The 20,666-nt window shown below is 41.6% G+C and overlaps 1 protein-coding gene across 18 annotated transcripts in view; it reads left to right on the top strand.

Annotated features, from left to right (window-relative positions):
- SLC44A2 (solute carrier family 44 member 2 (CTL2 blood group)) overlaps nucleotides 1–18,735 on the top strand; it is a 119,758-nt gene extending 101,023 nt beyond the window's left edge. For 6 of the 18 annotated variants that reach the window (XR_015732790.1, XR_015732787.1, XM_087888494.1 and 3 more), the window contains 2 exons: nucleotides 5,170–5,254; nucleotides 16,065–18,735. Coding sequence is in view for 11 of the 18 variants with exons in the window: in XM_087888494.1 (XP_087744620.1) it covers nucleotides 5,170–5,254; nucleotides 16,065–16,186 (207 nt within the window). In the remaining 7 variants the exon portion in view is untranslated. The remainder of the gene's footprint in view (nucleotides 1–5,169; nucleotides 5,255–16,064) is intronic. The other 12 variants (XR_015732791.1, XR_015732788.1, XM_087888490.1 and 9 more) reach the window with 5 other exon arrangements.
- Nucleotides 18,736–20,666: the final 1,931 nt, after the last annotated feature.

The raw sequence follows: 20,666 nt of genomic DNA, 5'->3' as shown, positions 1-20,666 counted from the left end.
GCAGGCCGACAATAAAAACAAATGGAAATTGGCTTCGGCTCCCTTTACAGGCAACAAATTATTTGGAGACATTCTGGAACCTATTCTGGTAGAGACCAAGGGCAAGGCCATGCCTTCCCTTTTCAGACGGGGGGAACACCAGCCCTCTCCTTATTACAGGAGGCAGTCCTTTTGGGACCCGGACCCAGGACCCAACTATCAGCAATTTCAATGACAGTACCCTAGTCACCAGGAAAGGGATCTGGACAGGTCAAATTTCAGGAGTCGATCTCAACCCCAGGGCAAATGGCCCTTTCGAGAGGCTGGAAGTTGCCTTTACCGCCGTGCAAAATGACTGCAGGACCGCGCCACCAATCGGTAGCCAGCTCAGCCTCCATTTCCATCAGTGGGAGGCCACAACCTCAGACACATGGGTACTCACCACAGTGAGATCAGGGTTGGTGCTGGAATTTCTCTCCGCTCCCCCAAAATTTTTTCTCAGATGCCCTGTCTCCAGGGACGCTGCCAAATGGCGCCTGATGGAGGCAGCGATCCAGCACTTGCTGGAGATCCAGGCTATCGAACCTGTCCCTCAAGAACATCAGGGACAAGGGTTCTATTCGATTCTATTTGTGATCCAAAAGAATTCCGGAGGGTTTTTATTTTATTTTATTTTTTATTTTTTTAATTTGATTTATATGCCGCCCTTCTCCGGAGACTCAGGGTGGCTTACAATGCGTTAAGCAATAGCCTTCATACTTTTGTATATTTATACAAAGTCAGTTAATTGCCCCCATAATCTGGGTCCTCATTTTACCTATCTTAGAAAGGATGGAAGGCTGAGTCAACCTTGAGCCTGGTGAGATTTGAACTTGCAGTAATTGCAGGCAGCAGATGTAAGTGGATATTAATTAGTCTGCTGAGCCACCAGAGTTCCCTCTGGTGGCTCAGGGCAATCTTAGATTTAAAGCACCTAAACCAGTGTTTGTAGTTCGAACAATTCAAAATGCAGTCTCTCAAGTCAATATTGGACAGCACGCGCGAGGGTGACTTCCTCACCTCTATAGACTTAACAGAAGTATATCTTCATGTTCCGATCAAACCAGCACACAGGCAGTTCCTTCAATTTGCCTATTTGGACAGACATTATCAGTACAGAGCCATGCCATTCAGCCTCTCATCTGCACCGAGGGCCTTCACACGTTGGCTGCTCTGGCGGCCCATCTGCACTCAGTCCCAATCAGAGTCCAATGCTATCTGGACAATACTTTGATCCAGTCCCCTTCAGCCAGACAGGCGGAGCCACAATGAAGGCGCTTCTCCATAAACCACAAGATAAGTCACTTTTCTCCAGTGATCAAATTGCTCCATCTGGGAGCCTTGATAGACACAGCTACATGCCAAGTCTCCCTATATCCGGAGAGGCAAGATAATCTTCAACAACTAGCCAGGCACATCATGGCTATGAGAACAGTTCCTCTATCACTCCTGTCACAGCTCCTCGGCAAAATGATGTTGTGCATCTCTATAGTTCCGTGGGCACGACTACATGCCAGGATGCTGCAATGGTTCCTCCTGCTGTACCAAAGATCAGGCAGGAGCAACTCACAGGACAAGGTAAGAAGACTCCCATTAAACGTGTGGCATTCCTTCCAGTGGTGGACATCACCATCCCTCTGCAAGAGTTGCCTGTTCAAGGAACCTTCCCGAGTTACCATCACGACAGACGGCAGCCTCTTTGGTTGGGGACCCCACAGCCAAAATCTGCTAGCCCAGGGCAGGTGGACTCAGGCGGACCTGTCACACAACATCAATTGGCTGGAGCTCAGAGCGGTCCATCTGGCGTTCAAGGCCTTCAAGGGCTCCATCTCTGGCCACCACGTATTAGTCCTAACAGACAATGCGACGGCCAAAGTGCACATCAACCAACAAGGGGGGACACATTCCAGGTCCCTCATGGTGGCAGCGGGTCAGCTGGTCACTGGACAGAGCGACACCTCCTGTCGTTGACGGCACAGCACATCTCAGGGGCTCTAAATGTGCAGGCAGGCAGTCTCAGCAGGGTGACGGTGGACCAGGCGGAATGGTGCCTGCATCATCTCCCTATTCCAGCTACTGTCAGATCAATACGGGACTCCTATCTTGGATCTGTTTGCATCCCCAGAGAATTCCCAGCTACCACACTTCTTCAGCAGGTACCGGACGGAGGGAATGGAAGGGACAGATGCCCTCCGCATTCCGTGGCCTCCGGGTCTTCTCTACGCCTTTCCTCCTCTTCCCCTGGTCCCAGCATTCATCAGGAAGGTGAACCTTTTGGTGGAGGTGATCCTGCTGGCTCCTCATTGGCCCAGGAGACCATGGTTCGCTGACCTGATGAGCCTATCAATGGAGCGACCCCGGAGGATTCCAGACGACAGGATCCATCTCAGCCAGGGGGCCTTGATCCACCTGGAGCCCCAGTGGCTACATTTGACTGCCTGGTGGTTGAGTGGCAGGCCCTGGGATGCAAACATTTCTCTCCCAGAGTCATCCAAACTATTCAGGCCTCCAGAGGCCAATCCACATTTAGAATATAGAATGCGACTTGGAGGTCCTTCTGCACCTGGTGCTCCAGGTCGCAGATTAATCCATCAGTGGCTTCAGTGACTCAGGTCCTGGAGTTCCTCCAGGACGGGTTGGATAGGGGATTGACACCCAGTACTATCAAGAGACAGGTTGCAGCATTGTCTTCAGTTTTGTCTCTTGGGACACGGGAATCCCTTTCCAGACATCCCACAGTACGCAAATTCCTTAGGGAGGCTACTAATTTGTGCCCACCAGTCGTTCACAGGTATCCCACCTGGGACCTCACTAAGGTTTTGAAAGCTCTTATGGGCATCCCCTTTTAACCTTTAAGGTCAGCCACACTGTGTTTCCTGACACATAAAGTGGCGTTCCTCATTGCCATCACTTCGGTGTGGAGGATTTCAGAACTGGCGGCCCTATCCATCAGACAGGACTTATGCATCTTTCACCAGGACAGGGTCATCCTCAGGGTCACCCTTCTTTCATTCCCAAGGTTAACACCTGGTTTCATAGGGCATAAGTGTTGGTCCTACCAAACTTCTGCCCAGAACCACGGCATGCCCTTGAACACAGGTGGCATACCTTGGATGTCAGAAGGGCCCTCTGTATTTATATCAAGCTTACATCTTCCTTCAGGAGGACGGAGTCCTCATTTGTTTCATTCCAACCATCAACATTAGGCAACAAGGTCACTTCTTCAACGGTGGGACAGTGGCTGAGGGCCTGCATAGGCATATGAGGTTCAGGTCCTTCCAACACCTGGCTGAATAACAGCTCACTCTACCAGGAGTGCGGCCACCACAGCGGCATGGGCAACGCAGGGCTCCATTGAGGAGGTGTGTTGAGCAGCCACATGGTCCTCCCCCTCACCATTCATTTGGCATTATAAGTTGAACACCTTCACTTTGGCTGAAGCAGCCTTTGGGAGGAGAGTCCTCCAGAGGGTCCATGATGCCGGGGAGACTTAGGACCAGACGCTACCCACCCGTTAAGGAGACAGGCCAGCTTTGGTATGTCCTACTCTGGATGCTCTCGATCCAGCTCTAGGGAAAATGAACATTGGTCCTACCTGAACACCATTTTTAGTAGAACAGGTAGAGAGCATCCAGCCCCACCCTTACTAATGTCTGGTCTACAGTCAGGGAAGGGCTACTATTTTACAGGTCACAAGTCTATGCATCGCTTGACCTTTGCTGAACTGGGGAATCACCAGATGAGGAGGGAGTGACCAGAGATGCAAATGAAGATTTCGTGCTCAGTCTACATGCAGAACATAGAGCTACTACCCACTCTGGATGCTCTCTACCAGCTCTACTAGAAATGGCATTCAGATAGGACCAATGCCCATTATCAGCTATAATTAAAAGTTGGGGAGGGAAGAAGTAGGATGAGCGGGGGCGGGAGATCTGTTGATGAATCTATCAACCACATCCAAGATGATGCTCCCCCCATTGGAACACCAAGCCAGCTGATCGAGTCAGGTCTTCAATCTCTTATGGAAGGTCAAAAGGGTGGGAGCTCACTTCACTCCCTGGGACAAGATATTCCAAAGGGCAGGAGCAGCAGCAGAGAAGGCTCTTCTCCTAAATCCTGCCAGCTGCAATTCCCTGGCTAATGGGGCCTTCAGTATGTCTCCTCTATCAGCACAGGTGGAGTGGGCCAATCCCATTGAGATGAGATATTCCTCAAGCAACCTGGAGCCATGAAGGGCTTTAAAGGTGATAACAAACACTTTGAATCGCATCTGCAAGCAAATGGTAGCCAGTGCAGCTTGTAGTATAGCAGTGGAGCCCCCAAAAGCTGCCCACACTGCCTCATTCTGTAGCAGCTCTATCTTCCAAATGCTCTTCAAGGGTAGCCCAATGTAAAGTGTGTTGCAATAGTCCAAATAACTAGGGCTTGAATGACTGAGCACAGGGACTCCTGATCGAGGAAAAGCTACAACCCACAGTTGTACAAAGGGTCTCTTAGCTGCAACTGCCACCTGTTCTTTGTGCAGGACTCGTGAGTCCAGATGAACCACCAAGTTCCGGACCAGATCTGTCTGGAGTAGTGCCACCCCATCCAGAACTAAGGATTCAAAGTCCTGGATCTTTGGGGTCCATACACCAAAGCCATTTGGCCTTGCCATGGTGATGCAGTGGTTAGAATGCAATACTGCTGATTACCAGCTGCCTGCAGTTAGGCAGTTCAATTGTCACTGGCTCAAGGTTGACTCAGCCTTCCATCCTTCCGAAGTGGGTAAAATGAGGACCCAGATTGTTGGGGGCAATATGCTGACTCTATAAACTGCTTAGAGAGGGCTGTAAAGCACTGTGAAGCAGTATATAAGTTTAAGTGCTATTGCTTGCCAGGGTTCAGCCAAAGCCTAGAGTACCCCAACCAGGTCCCAATAGCCCCCAGACACAGCAACAGCATCACATAGGTCACCAGGGATGGACATATAAAGTTGATTATCATCAATTTAGACAATAAAGAGAAAAATTTCCTCAAAGATTGGGCGTTTGGAAATTCATTTATTTGGAGATAACAACGAAGCTTGACAACATTATTGTTATCGTCATAGATATGATATCACACTGAGATGACTCTCTCTCTCTCTCTCTCTCCCCCCCCTCTCTCTAGACAGTGATTGTGGGTTCCTACCTCATTGCACATGGATTTTTCAGTGTATATGCCATGTGTGTGGACACACTTTTCCTTTGCTTCTGTAAGTATCTTGTTAAACTGCTAAACGGTGCCAGCAACTGTTGCTTTATCCAAAAGTAGATGGTTCTTTATTGACTCCAAAGCTACTCCCCAGTTACTGTAGCATTAAGCCTGGAATTCAATCCTGATGAAGCTCCAGGTTGTCTCAGCCTTCCATAGCACTAGCAGCATAGCACTTAGATTTATATACCACTTCATAGTGATTTACAGCCCTCTCTAAGAGGTTTACAGAGTCAGCATATTGCCCCTAACAATCTGGGATCTCATTTTACTGACTTCAGAAGGATAGAAAGCTGAGCAGTGAAAATTGAACTCTGCAAAATTAGACTGCAATACTGCATTCTAACCACTGGGCCACCACACCATCCTTTGAAGGTTGGTAAAAGGAGGATCCAGATTGCTGTGGGCAATATGCAAATAATGCTTCTACCATGTAAATCGTGCAGAGAGTACTGTAAAGCACTATGGGGCAATATTATAAGCCTAAATGCTAATGCTAATGCATTAAATTAGGAGATACATTGCAAGGGCCTTCTCCTATATCTTCTTCATCCACAAAATAATGAATTCTCAAAGGTTGCACTGGTTAATGCTTTTAGGCAACTTGGAGATCAGAAAGGGATGGTCGTAACTAAATTGATCCTCCCTTTGCCAGGAAACTGCATTCTAGTGCTATTCCAAAGATAGCACATTAGTCTGTTGAAGTATAAGCAAACGGCAATATTACAAGAAAGGTTGTCTTTGTTCAGCAGCCACTCATTCCACAACTATTCTATGTTGTGATACACTGAAGAGTTATAATGGGTCCTTGTAGTTGTAGTCATTGCAACATTCCTGTGGTGAATATAATTCAGGCGCTTGGCTACCAGCTTGCAATTACAATAGTTGCAGCATCCTACAGTCACTTGATCACAATTTGTGGCTTTCACTGCTGGCTTCCAATAAGCAAAATCAAGGGGGGAAGTCAACAGTAGGCTACAAATGGGGTTCATGTAATGTCACACCTAAAAATAGCCACTTGGTTTGCCAGAATTGTCATTGTAAGTTAGTGCAGTCACATGACATTGCACTTTATAACTACATCATTTAGTGATGGAATTCCCAGTTACAATGACAATAGTTAATTAAAGACGTCTTGTACTTCAAAGTAAGGTTTACTGTGTTTCCATGTCATCATTCCTATCAGATAGGAATTTCTCTGACTCAGGGATATTAGAGTGGCCAGATGCAAAAGATATAGAATATGTATATAATGTTAATCATTTTATAAACATAAAAACAGGCTTAACAGTGTCACTAAAGGGAAACAGCATAGCAATAAAAAAATGGACTCTTAGCTTCTGCCCATAATTCTGCTTCTACATTTCTCGTCTGTTATTTAAAAGATGCAAAATTTCATAGCTATATTCATCAGCAAACATGAGAAGGCAATTTTTTACTTCTGAAACTGACAAGAGTCTCTTTATATTAGAGACTATTCTGTATTTTGTTGAAATGGCAGGGGCAGAAGATAACAAATTAGTCATTTATAGTGTAGGGTGAATTACATTGAACGTTAGTCATACTAACACTCTTTCTTTCCCTTGCTATTGATCTGCTAGGAAGTCTTTGGTTATAAAGCAGAGTTGCTAATCCAGTGTTTTTCTAGATGAGCATTCCTCCAGTAAGGCAGGATATGACACTTAGCTCAGATACCAGACTTGAAAGGTGAGAGATTTATGGTCTCTGTTTTTAATTAGAAATGCTATCATGGCTGCTATCATCATTTTCCTGGCTGGCAGCAGATCTAAGTCCACAATCCATAAACTAGGTCCTTTAGAGCCAGGCATTGAATATTCCAGAGAACTGCACTAAATGTTTCCTTATTGTATCAGATGTTTCAATTGTAAAAGCAGTTACCATTGTTCTCCAGAATTGATGGACTCAGTACTTATAAATCAAAAAGGAAAAATTGAAGAAAGAGAGAAATGTTTTTATGTTCTTTTTTATGAGATAAAAGAACATTTGAGAAATGTAATAGGACATTCAGATTAATGGTGATGATAGTTTTTATTAACTGGATAAGCTAGCTGGAGGAATCTCAGCTTTTTCAATTAATTAGGTAGTATCATCTTGGGCTTGGTTTCTAGTGACTTCCTGAACAATATTCATAACCATGAAGTGCCTCTAGTAATACTTCCAAAAATGATCCTATAATCTCTTTGACATTGCCCATGCATCCTACATTTGTTGTCTCCTACACCCATCAAGCACAGTAATTTTCCCAATCTATCACCTTTTTATATCATATGTCCAAAGTAAGGTAAACTTCTGCTTGTTCTTTATCACCTCATCTTATTTGATTCTTCTTAAAATCATTCACCAAATCCATAATTCAAACTTTTTCTTAGTGTCCATTTTTTACATTTGCACTGAAATGTACTGTACAAGAAGTTGCTGTGCTTCTTTCTTGTCTTAGAAGATTCTTTCACGATTTTGTCTTAAGTTTGTTATTGCCTTCTTCCTGAGGATTCATTTCCTCACTTTTTCTCCAGTTTAGTTTTCTCCACTTTGCTTGTGAGAAAATGGTAGGAAAGGTCACAAATGGTTAATATGTAACTCTGGGATGCTGCAACTGTCATGGTTGACAAGTGCCTGAATCACAATCATATGATTGCAGGGATGCTGCAGTGGCTGCAACTTCATGGACTGGTTGTAAGTCCCCTTGTTCAGTGCCAACTTTGAATGGTCACTGAACAAGTGGTAATCAAAGGACTACCTGAATTTCAATATGACAGTATTCCAACTGTCATCTCTTTTAGTCTTGCTATTCTGCTAATATATTTGCTGTATAACTGAGTACAATATGCATCTTTCTCAAGCCTTTCTTTATTTTCACCTCCCTATTTCTGAATTTGGTCTTAAAACAAAAACCAAATTTGGACTCCTTCATTGCAAAAGTCCCTCAGCTGCCTTAGAACAGTAATAAATGTTCCTGAACACTCATTAGATTTAACATATACATAATCTACACCAGAGGTCCCCAGCACCTGGGCAGCAGACGACTACCAGGCTGTGGCCCATTGGGAACCGGGTTGCACAAGTGGCAAGTGCACAAATCTTTATTTGTGCATGTGTGGGATTAGGATGAGCACACAAAACCATTCCCTGCTGCCACGTGCCACCACTGGTCTGTGTAACCAAAAAGGACTGTTCTACACAATTAAGCCCTTTTTAAAAAAATAAAGGGAGCAAAATAACTCTTATATTCTTTTATTATCTCAATTATTCATTTTATATTGGTTCACTTTTGTAGGTTTACATTTTTGTTTGATGTTTGACTTTTTGCAATTTTGTCATGGAATTCCTCATTATTTTCCTCCATTTCATCTGTAGTAGGTGCATACAGTTATACATATTCACTTGATATTCATTAATTCTGAAGGTATGAGTTTATCTTTTGCTGAGTTATAGCTGAGCACATACTTAGCCATGAGTTATTTAAATTGGCTCATCCTAAGGTCTAGACTTTAGGTTCAGTCTAGGTTCTAAAATATACCATTCAATATTTATTCTGCTTTGTGATGGTTTCAAATTTTCTTTAGTTTATGTTTGTCCTGTTCCATATTCCAATTCTATGCGTGAAACAAGGAACTCTACTTTCAGTGCCAGCATCATTAGTGACTTGTTTATTCCTTAATTTTGTTGTGTTGTCACTTTCAGATCCATTCACAAAAATTCAGTGTTTTCTCCAGTAACTTCAGTAACTAGGGAAGGGCCTTCCAACCTTGGAATTAACATTCAGCATCCAGATTTATTATAATATTTTGGCCATTTACATACAGTTTTCTTGGCCGTAATACCAAAGTATTTTGCCTTCTTCTAGGTTTGATTTTTTGAATTTCTCCTCCTGAGTAGGTTATCTTGCCTCATATCTGTAGAGTCCTACCTGCCCTCCCCACTTGTACATTTGTATTTTAGAAAATTTTGTAGTATTCCCATTTTGGTTACTTATTAAGACACAATTGCAACCACTTAATTAATAGCATTAATCTAAAAGCATTTGAAAAGTGAATTACAGTATAAAAAGTTAGTTGTGGCTGGATCTTTTCAAACTTTTCTGCTTTAACAAACTAAGAATACATGTTTCGTTCTGTGAGGGAAAAGAGCCATAGAATAACACAGATAATAAAAAGCATAAATAAGAATATGACAGCTTGAGAGAAGATGTAAAACATTTTCTGCAGTGAAGAATCATGCAGAATGTTACGAGATCAGTCTTCATTTAGAAAAAGATATGACTAAGACTGAACAGCTGAATCATGGGCTTGGAGGAGTAGGATCAACATAAGGTGGAATCTTTACATAGTACAAAATTAACATGAAAGTGACAGTGCTGATAGTAACTGACAGCTTTCCTTAAAAAGATGTCTCTCATTAGTTGTTTGCTCTTATAGCTGAATATAGCTATATAGTTGTTACGTAACTATTACTGAGTACCAGTGGTGGGTTCCTCCCGGTTTGGCCCGGTTTGGCCGAGCCGGTAGCGGTGACGATATGACGTCACCGAACCGGTTCTCTTTGTTTGGGAGCTGGGCCCTCCCGCCCCCCACATTATTCTTACCTTTTATTTGGCCCCACCCCCAATCTATTTGCTGCCTCCCGAGTCCCAGGTAATCGGTAGAAGGGAAAAAACTGTTTAAACTTTTGCTGTGGGGCTTCAAAGGGCCGCCCTACAGCTGATCAATGTTAAAAGGCAGTGTGGTGGTAGATCGGTGCCTCCAAAAACAAATGAGAGTAGACTGGTGCCTCCAAAAACAAATGGGTAGACCGGTACAGCTCTGCAAGCAGTTAAAAGCCTGGTAGACCAGTACCTCTGCTAAATCCTAAAGAATTGTCACATGACCATCAAACCATGCCCACAAAATAAGCCACGCCCACAGAACAGGTAGTAAAAAAATTTAGAACCCACCCCTGCTGAGTACCTAAAACAGAAGAAGAATGTTGTTGCTGGGTTCTGTATTTTGGCTTCCAAAAGACAACTGTCTTGCTGCTATTAGAACTCTGATCAGAATAATGTCTTGATATAACAGCAGGGCCGCTCTTCTCATGGAGGCAAAAGAAATAAGGAGAGCAAGAGTGATACATTAGCTGCATTTGCACAACATATTAGGCTAAATTTGGGAGGGGTGGTTTTAGTTGTCACCTTCATATGGTGGGAAAGCAATCTACTTTAAGTCATAATACTACTCTTTTTTTTGCCTAAGCATAGTATATTATGTGAACCCAACAATTTTCTTTCACTAACTGAGTTTATATAATATGTGAATCCAGCCACAATATAGTTGGTTACATAATTAAAGGCTACATTGAGAAAAATAATTAAGACTTGCATTTAAGAATCCCATCTTTTATTGTTTCTAACCAAAAATAACTGCTTAAAGCAGAAATTTTAATTCTGGCAAAAACAGAACATAAGCTTTCTCGTTTTTTGCTCAACTTTTTTATTTTTATTCACAAAATTAAAATATAGACTCCATTTTTTTCAATAAAAAAATAAACAGAACATTAAAATGTACATAAAAACACAAAACATATACACATACATATATACATATATACACACACAAATACACACATATGTATATTATCCCCCCTAGTTGAATACTGATAATTATATTGCAACAATGTTAGTTTCCCACTCCCTTGTGAAACAGGCCGAAAATTTTTAAATGTCTAACTCTATTTGCAACTTATTTTACCTGTCATCTATCTACTATATTAATAATAAAATGGTCAACATGTGGAGCAACAGCAAAATCAAAGTTTCAAAACCCTCTGTAAACAATCTAATATTGTATTTAACTTGTAGAAAGTCAACCACAACTTATCTATCCGAAATTACCACGGTAGTTAACTCTGAACTGTCCTGAGTTAAATATCTTGGTTTGCTTGTGAATAACATGTTATCAATTGTTGTCTTATTGAATATAGTAAATCCATTCTCCAAAATCAATCTATCTTTCCGAAAAAGTCCAGCTGAAATTATTTTCCAGTTGAATATAGTATGCCCATTTCCCAATCTCTATCAATCTTCTTTTAAAAGCTAATTTATCACTCATCAATTCTGTTGAAGTTCCCACAATTTCTTTACGGAGAAAGCAAAAGTTATTCAGAGCAGCAGAGTAGAACAAAGGAAAGATACAAAAACAATCATATAAAATCCAGCAAGCAGTTAGACTAAATCAATATTCGACCGTTCAGTTAACTTTTTAAAGTAAAAAAACAAAGTAAAATAGAAACTTCAAAGAGTGCAGTTAAAATCCAGACGTGCTTAAAAAAATCAATCAGCTGAGAGGAAGAGCTAGAGGCTTGATTTTCTGGCTGCTCCTACAGGAACTTTAGTCTTTAAGTCTTCACAGATGGGTCCACGATCATCCAAAATTCTTCTTGGGTCATTCCTAGGTACACCTATTCAAATCCAGGGAGCAGCCCCACCAAAGAAGCAGCTTTGACAGAAAAATCAGCTGATCGTGGGCAGAGAAAAAGATTGCCCTACCACAGGGCCATCTTAACAGCATTATGGGACCTGGGCAAAGCAGTGTACTGGATCCCCAACAACAACTATTCACAGGAATAAAAATGTAAATGGTCGATAAAATTAAACATATATTTATTTTATTGGCATATTCCAACAAAATTGGTGTTGGTATGGGACCCCTATGCCTGTGAGGCCCATCAGGTCCATTAAGACAGCCCTTCCCCCTACCATCTTAGGGGAAGTTCCCGAACATAAGTTTTCTCTTGACCTTTTGCTAAGGAAAACTTTTGGGTATCTGTAGCTTAGTTTTCATCTCCATATTTTATATCTGGCAGTTCTGGAATAAGGAGTAATTTACAGATTGACTAAAAGTATAAAAATAATACTAAGTTTTTAATATGAGTGGGTCAAATTTAGCTTTTTCAAGCCTAGAAAAATGTAACTTTTTTCCTCCATGGTTTCTTTTTAATAGAAAGAAGGATTATAAATGTTTGTAATATTTTCATTTCAAATAACATAAAATGATTTAAGATGTGGAAAAAAAATCTGTTTGGAAATACATTAAAGAAATAAAGTAAACTAGTGCCTTGTTTCCCCCAAAATATGACCTACCCCGAAAACAAGCCCTAGCCTGATTTTCACACCTGCACCTAAAATAAGTCCTCCCCCAAAAGTAAGCCCTAGCTAAGCCCTGCCTATCGTCTGGTTGTATGGGATGGGGTGAGGCGCAGGCTTAAAAATCAAGCTGGGGGAGTGGGGAGGGGCTGCCCAAAGTGCCCCACACCCACTTACCTTAGGAATGCCACAGCCAGGCCTTCCACACCCCAACACCTGTCACGCCGCTGCCCAACATCTTCTGCAGCTGCTCACAGCCACTCACACCAGGACGTGAGTGTCCACTTCTATCTGCTTTAGCTTTGGCTTCAGTCAGGAGCGGGTGCTGGCGTGAGGCTCTTCGCGCTGGCAAAGCCCCTTGCAGCAGGATGATGCAAGGCTCATGGCATTGCATATGCAAACAGCACCACCACTGTCAGGTTCATCACACTGGTGCAGCTGCTTGCAGCAGGATGCCACAAGGCTCATTCCAATGGTGCCGCCGCATGCATGCAACAATACAAGCCTTGTAGCATCCTGCCACGAGAGGCTTCCCCGGCACAACAAGCCTCGCAAAGACCCATTTCTGGCAGCGTTTGGGGAAGAGAAACAAGCCAGTGTCTCTGCTTTCCTTGCATGCAGCCAAAAGTTCACAAAAGGCAGGTAGGTGAAATGCCAAGCTCAACCCATACCAACACCTCGCATATTAACCCCACTTTCTCAGCCTACTATCCAAGTAAAGAGCCGAGGTGGCGCAGTGGTTAGGGTGCAGTACTGCAGCTACTTCAGCTGACTGCTAGTTCAGCAGATCAGCAGATCAAATCTCACCGGCTCAAGGTTGACTCAGCCTTCCATCCTTCCGAGGTGGGTAAAATGAGGACCCAGATTGTTGGGGACAATATGCTATTTAGTATACTGTCTTTGGTGTAAGCCGCCCAGAGTCCTCGGAGAGTGGGCGGCATAAAAATATGAATAATAAAAAATAATAAGTGACCATCCCCTCTTACTGAGGCTTTAGGAATACTTCACAAGTGAATTCAGTCACCATTTTGCCATGAACCACCCCACTCATGACTGAGGGCAAAGCTAAAGCAGGAAGAAGCTGCAGCTGTGGCTCCAACCACGCCTGCTCGCTGGCCTCAAGCATGCTCAGAGAACGCCAGCAATGCCTTTTGTGGCAGGAGAGGCCGGAGCCAAAGCGCTATTTTTGGCTTCTCTAGGACACTTAGCTGCCCTGAAGGGTAGGGCAAAAAAAATTAAGAGAGCCCCGAAAATAAGCCCCAGTGCTTATTTCGAAGGTCAAAAGAAAATAAGACCGGGTCTTATTTTCGGGGAAACACGATATGTAAAATGGTAGAGATGTTTGCCTCAGTATAGATAAATTTTAAGATTCAAAATGATCATAAATAAAGAACTGGAAATTGCTGTTAGTGATAGTGATTCAGATTTGGAAAATGAGAATGATTATCAGTTTCCTGTAGCCAAACCTGTATCCTGAGCCTTGACTCTTTTTTCTTTTCCTCCCTTTTCCCCCATGAAAATTAGGGTGTTCTCACTCTCTGATCTAACAGAACATTTGATTTGCTTAATTACAGTATTGACAGTCTGCTATTATTTTCAACATTAAATTTATGCTAAACAGATGAATATGAAGAGGTGAAAAATGGAGAATTGTTGGTTATTGGAAATTTAGTTAATCAGACAAAAGGCTAACTGCCTCTTCAGTAAGGGAGACCTGGCAAATCGGACCACTGGCCATTTTTCAGGCTGTTTTCTGCTGTTTTTGGGCCATTTTCAGGCCATTTTTTGGGCCAAAATTGCCTGATAAAACAGCCTGAAAATGGCCCAGAAAGGCCTGAAAATGGCCTGAAAAAGCTGGCTGCGAGCGGAAGAGAAGCCGGGTGAGCTGGACCCAGATGTGTCCTAGGTCACCTCATCCCAGAAGCAGCAACCTAGCACTCTTTCCCTCTCTGCTAGCTCCCTTCTTCGCACGGGATCGCCCACCAACAGAAATGGAGAGGGAGAAGGGAGTGGTGTTTCTGTGCTCCCATTTCTGTGTGGCACTTTCCCTTCAATACTAGCAGCCAGCGCTGCCCGCTTCTCCCTCTCTGCTGCTGGGCGATCCTGTGTGAAGAAGGGGGCTAGGAGAGAGGGGAAAGTGTGACATTGCTGCTTCTGGGATGAGGGGATCCAGGAAACATCTGGGTCCAGTTTACCTATCTTCTCTTCCTCTCGCAGCCAGCTTTCCCAGTCTAGCTTGACGCAGTCTCTCTCTCTTTCACACACACACACACACACACATACACACACAAACAGGTTGGATCTTTCTTTCCTCCCCCACCCCCGGAGACCCCACCCCTGCCTGTCCTATACAGGTACCACCCACACAAGTAACGTAGAGTTGGTCACACCCACTCAGTCACATGGAAACCCCCCCCAGCCACGCCCTCCCCAGCTTGTCATTAGGGCAGAGAACCGGTTGTTAAAAAATTTGGAGCCCACCACTGCCTAGAAGTAATGGACTTAATCTTTTTCTGTAGAACTTTTTCAAGGGCTAGAAATTACTATAAAGTAAATACAAGTACTATTCATTATATTTCAGCAACTCCTTATAGCAAAATTTAAAAACACTTAATTCAATACAACAAATATTGTCTGCATAAATCATACTTTTTAGTTTAGTTTGTTGTACAAGCAAACCAAGTTATAAAATAACACAGTGGTTTTGTATCTGTAAGTTTTAAAAATTAAACACTGCACATATTTTTGCAATGTTGGGAGTGGTGCAATGGCCTAGAAGTGAAGCTCTTGCCTCACTATCAGGAGGCTGTGAGTTTGATCCTAGGTAGAGGAAGGCATTTCTCTCTCTGGGCACAATGAGAACAAAACTCCACATTGGCGACAGGAAGGGCCATTAAACACTCTGCTAGCTTCATTCAGTTGCTCAGACTCAGCCCACAAGGGATTATGGGGACGTTAAAAGATGATGATGATATATTTTTGCAGTTTTTAAAAATTAAACACTGCACATATTTTTGTTGTTCTACAAATGTTTTCTTTTTGAGCAAACCCTAAAGAGAAAAAAACTGTCTTTTAAATTAACTCAAAATTTGTGAAAATATTCCATCTTGAATTAATTTGTTATCAATCCAGGAACAGGATCAGAAACATAGTATTTGCTTGCTGCTTTGCTTGCCAATTAATTGATTATAAGCTTTTAGAAGATCACAAGAAATTGCTGGATGGTATTGGTCTCAAAGCCACTAGCTACCCGAAATAGCAAATTAATGTGAAGTGGATGCATCTTCATTGGCTAGAATGTATATTCAATTTTAAAGCAGCCTTTTTCTTATTGTAGTGTAGTTTTAGTTTTATTGTAGCATGATGAAAAGCTAATTTCTTTTGTGATTTTGCAACCAGTAACTTTTCATCCTTTCCACATCCATTAATTTACAGCAATTCCCTTCTGTTATACTTGCAAGATTGTGCTATAATATAGCATAGAACTAGGTGACTGTCTAAGCTATCTTGTTCTTTTCTTGGTGGAGGAATCTTAATTGCAATTAACTTCAACATTTCCTTTTTTCTCTCCTCTTTTGCTTTGTATCTCTTTGCCTTGTTTATTTTTTGCTTTGCTTTGCTTCTCTTGTTCATTCTTTTATGGATGCTTTCTCTGTCTTGTTTGGGATTCCAAAAGGCGAAGATCTGGAAAGGAACGATGGAACTCCTGAGCGGCCTTATTACATGTCCTCTGCCTTGAGTGAAATCCTCCTGAAGGGAAGCCTAAAATCTTCCAAAAGTGCTGAGAGTCAAGAATAGGGACAATGCACCAAATGTGAAAGATGTATGCAGGTGTCCCACTGCAAGCCTTCTGTGTGCAGATGCTCTACCTTCATGGGCAAATTTTCTGAGATATTTCTCAGATATTCTGAGAAATGATGGGTACTCTTGACTTTCATCAAACAAGTCACTATTGATGGTATATACTGTAATCTGTTTCTGTCCAGGAGATTTTCCAATACCAAAAAGGACTTGAAATTGGAGGGTGAATGTGTTTAAAGTTGAAAAAAATGCCTCAGTATGATTATGCTGTTGTGTATGGTTGCTTTTGGCACAGATATCCTATCAAGTGCACAAAGAATAACACCAGAACAATTTAATATGAAGTAAAATTAATATCAATAGCAGTATATTAACAATTTCCATTACAATAAAAATGTGTTCAAATATTGGACCTTTCCAAATATCCAAATACAGGGGTATTCCCTGTGCAACTATCCATATGAAAAATAGTCCAGAATAGCAATATTTTGAGGCTTAAGAAAGCAGCTGCTTGGAAATAAATGAAAATGCTTTGACAAAGGTTTGCTTACTTGTATATCTTCTATTGGTTGAACAGATTTTGAATTAGTATATAACTGCAATTGTAGGTGTATACAAACAGAAGTAAATAGTGGGATGAAGATAACCAGGATGAGCACTATTTCAGATTAGTTTCAGCTCTTTAGAAATCTCTTGCTTCAGTACAAGTGCTTTGTTGCTGCCTAAAACTCTAGTAGCAAACCTCTCCAGGTAGGAAGTTCTTTGAGAGGCTTTTTCTGTCGTTTCCGTGCATTATATAGGGATGCAATCAACAAAAGGCATAAAAGATGAACACAATTGTTCTAAAGGCTGTTTTAGAAAAACTGCTCTAAATAATGAAAGATAAAAAAGCCAGATTCTTACCTGCTATTTGCATATTTCACCTGTAACACTTGGTGTTTTCCTACTTATGAGTAGGAAATTTTTATTTAGGGAAGTTTAATTTCAGAAAAGAATAATAATTTTCAAATGTGAATAGTGAATAGGAAAATAACTCCACTTTTGCTTTGCTAATAACAGTTTCTATTATCCAATTTCTTTGTATCCCATGGGAGAAAAAAAGATGACAAATTTCATGTATGTGCCTGGAATCTTTGAGAATGGCAAGATTTATCCCCTTACTTTAAGACAAGGTTTTAAAAAATCCCTAAGCAGATCTTTTTGGGTGGAAAACTCTAACATCCTTTTTGTTGAATACCAGAAGAGGAAAATTCTCAAATCAGAATCATTTTCAGTCTAATTATGAATATCTGTCATATGTACTTATCTGCTCATGGTGAGATCTAATCTCGACTGGTCAGGTTTCCCTTAGTTTCCATAAACCAGGATTACTCCTATGTAGTACTAGTCCCTTGTGCTAGTCCCGAAAAGATGTTTTCACATTCCTTTGCTTGGGGGGGGATTTGTGTTTCTTTGCAGTGGAAGACCTGGAGCGTAATGATGGCTCTACTGAGAAGCCTTACTTCATGTCATCTAACCTGAGAAAACTCCTGAAGAAGACTAATAAAGAGACAGACACATGATTTGGCAAGCCTGGTCTTTCCATGAGGCAGAATAAAAATGTACCAACTTGACTTTTGTCAAGATAGAGCAGCTTCTGTGAGATTACAATATCTGCTACCCCTAGCTGTGCCATATAACTAGAACTTGGCAAAATTAGAAACTTCTCTTCTTGTATCTTTTGGTTTTTGAGTGTAGAGGTTTTGTTTCTTTTGCCTTTTAAAGTGATAAATTAGCCACAGGTAGCCACATAGCTGTAGTTTAGGAATACACCATAATAAATCAGACTGAGATCTGTTAAGATTGAGACCAGTTAAGAAAACCATCCACCCTATTGGACCTGGACTGTTTAAACATTGGGTCAGCAATTCTTGCTTGCTAATACAGGTAGAGTAAATTGTACAGACAGTGCTAGGTATAAGTGATCCAATGAAGCTGCATTTGATCCAGTTTAGTTATTAAAGTTTTTTTTCTTGTAATGGCATTTATTTCATGTAATCAATAATTGATCACTTAAAAAGGTCACTTTAAAGATCTCAATGATCCCAGGATATTATATATTAATGTTTATGGGAAAATCTATTTTCTAAAATTTATTTCACTGCCACTGCACATCCCCAAGACAATTTAATAATGACACCAAGCACAATTAATAAATAGTAAATCCAGGCAAGAAAAGTATATCCTAGGAAAAGATTGTTAAAACTGGGAAGGAAAGTTTGACAATAGCTTTATATTTTTAATGAAAATGGTCAGAATCATGTAAAACAATAACATGAAATATGAAATAAATTAATACATGACAAGAAGGAAGCCATAATAATAGAAAAGATTCAAAATTATGTACTATATACTCAGCAATTTACTTTGAAATTTCTTCTAAAAAGCCATATTTTTTTGAGTTGCCCAAGTAAATTTAGCTTAATTTTTGCTTTTTTATATTTTATTTCCTTTATTGCTGTACTCTTCACAGAAAATATGAAATATTAAACATTTTGTTTTGTAAATTTGTTTAGCATCCTTTTTTAATTACACACAGTACTATAATGAATATAGATTCCTGCAAATTGCCATTAAAAAGTTTATCTCTTCTTTCTGTCCCTAAATCTAGTCTTCTAACTTTAAGATTGTGGAAGATGTAAAGATTGTCTTTCAAAATTATTTCTTTCTTTTAACTGAAACCTATTATGTATTTCTTGCAAAATTGGCAAGGTGTATCAGATAAGTGGCATAATTGTCACTTCAGGAACTCAAACATACAATAATCTTTGGGTAAAATAAACACATTAGCAAACTTCATAAAAACTCCCACAAAACTCTCCTTATTGTTAGCCAGTTGTGATATGAGATCTAGGTGCCATTAGTACACCAAGGAACTAGCTTTCTTTTAAAGAACTGTTAGGGAATATTGTATACCATTGTTGGATTTATTAAAGCTATTTATTAAAGCTAAACATCTCTGCACAGAGATGTTCAAGAACTAAGTGATTTTCTTGTGATACCATTCTTCTGACTGTATTCTCTGTGACTCCTATACAAGGAGTAGGGCGGTATACAAATCAAATAAATTAACAAGCATTTCATAATATAATAGAGGATGAGATTGGCACAGACTAGTTTTTGGATGAAATACCTGGTAGGTCTAATCAAATCCCAATAATGGAAATCATATTAAAGCCCATTAATGCACATAAACACAGACAGCAGATGGTGATACTGTATATTTGGAGTTAAGTACTGTGCAGAATATGTGCTAATGTGATGCTCATAAAGTCTGGGCATCTATCCAGTTTTATTTCTCCTGCTCTCCTCTGAGAAGACAGTGTACATATCAATGAAGCAGCATCGAGATCATGATTGTCCTAATATTTGGCTTGCCTGGCTACATTTAGTGAAGAGGAATTGTTTCGGGCAGCATATAAAATATATAATATAGTCAATAATAAATAAATAACGAACTTGCTTTTTTATATTTTTTATTATCTTATAGGGCCACACTACTAGCTGTCCAAGGCCACATGCAGCCTCTGGACCTCAGATTGAACCCACCTGCTCTAGATAATACCTGAATTCATTTCTTGACTGTAACATAGCAATCTGGATTTATGCAGCCTATTCGCAGCCACTGCATGAACCTGGAGTTCAAGAATGATTTAGTATGAGAAACGTTACTAATTATTTTGACCTGTTAACTAGTCAGCTTATTGATGTTAACAAAAAGTGTTTATCTTTTGGGTATCATCTAATGCCATGATGGCAAACCTATGGCACATGTGCAGGAAGTGGCACGCAGAGCCATTTGTCTGGGCATGCGGACCTGTCGCCCGTTGCTCTTCCGGGTTCCGGTGTGCCGGCCAGCTGGGTTTCATGTGCACCAGCAGGCCAGAAACTGGAAGAGCAGCCACCCATTGCACATGCATGCTCCAGGAAGATGATCTTCCTTTTTCCAGAGTGCGCATGAGCACCAGCCAGCTGGTCTGGTTTCTGGCGCGCATGCAAAAACCAGCAACAGATGCACGTGCCAAAAGACGTGGAGAGGGGATCCTGGTGGTCGCTCCTAAGGGAGCAGAGCACAGTAAGCCGGGGCTTCCCTGCCTGCCTGCCTGTGTGGGCTTCTTGCACGGCCCCAGGCGGTCTGGACCAGCAGCCAGTGAGGGCAGGGTGGTGGTGCTGGGCTGCCTGCACAGATGACCCCATGGCCTGGTCTCCTCACTGGGAGCCACCGTTCCCTGGCTGATGGCTGTACTCTTGGCCCCACTGGGGGAAGTTCCGAATGCATGGTTTGCCTGGGCTCCTTCCCACTGGGAGCCGCCATTCCCTGGCTGATGCTGCGTGCTCGGCCCTGCTGGGAAAGGTCTGAACGCACGTCTTGCCTGGGCTCCTTCCTGCTGGAAGGCACCGTTCCCTGGCTGATGGCCATGCTCTCGGCCCGCCAGGG

The sequence above is a fragment of the Pantherophis guttatus genome, chromosome 2, assembly GCF_059756535.1.
Source record: "Pantherophis guttatus breed Tessera chromosome 2, ASM5975653v1, whole genome shotgun sequence".
In the NCBI taxonomy this organism is placed as follows: domain Eukaryota; kingdom Metazoa; phylum Chordata; class Lepidosauria; order Squamata; family Colubridae; genus Pantherophis; species Pantherophis guttatus.
Note: the sequence above shows the minus strand (reverse complement) of the source record. Positions and strands in the feature narration are given on the sequence as shown.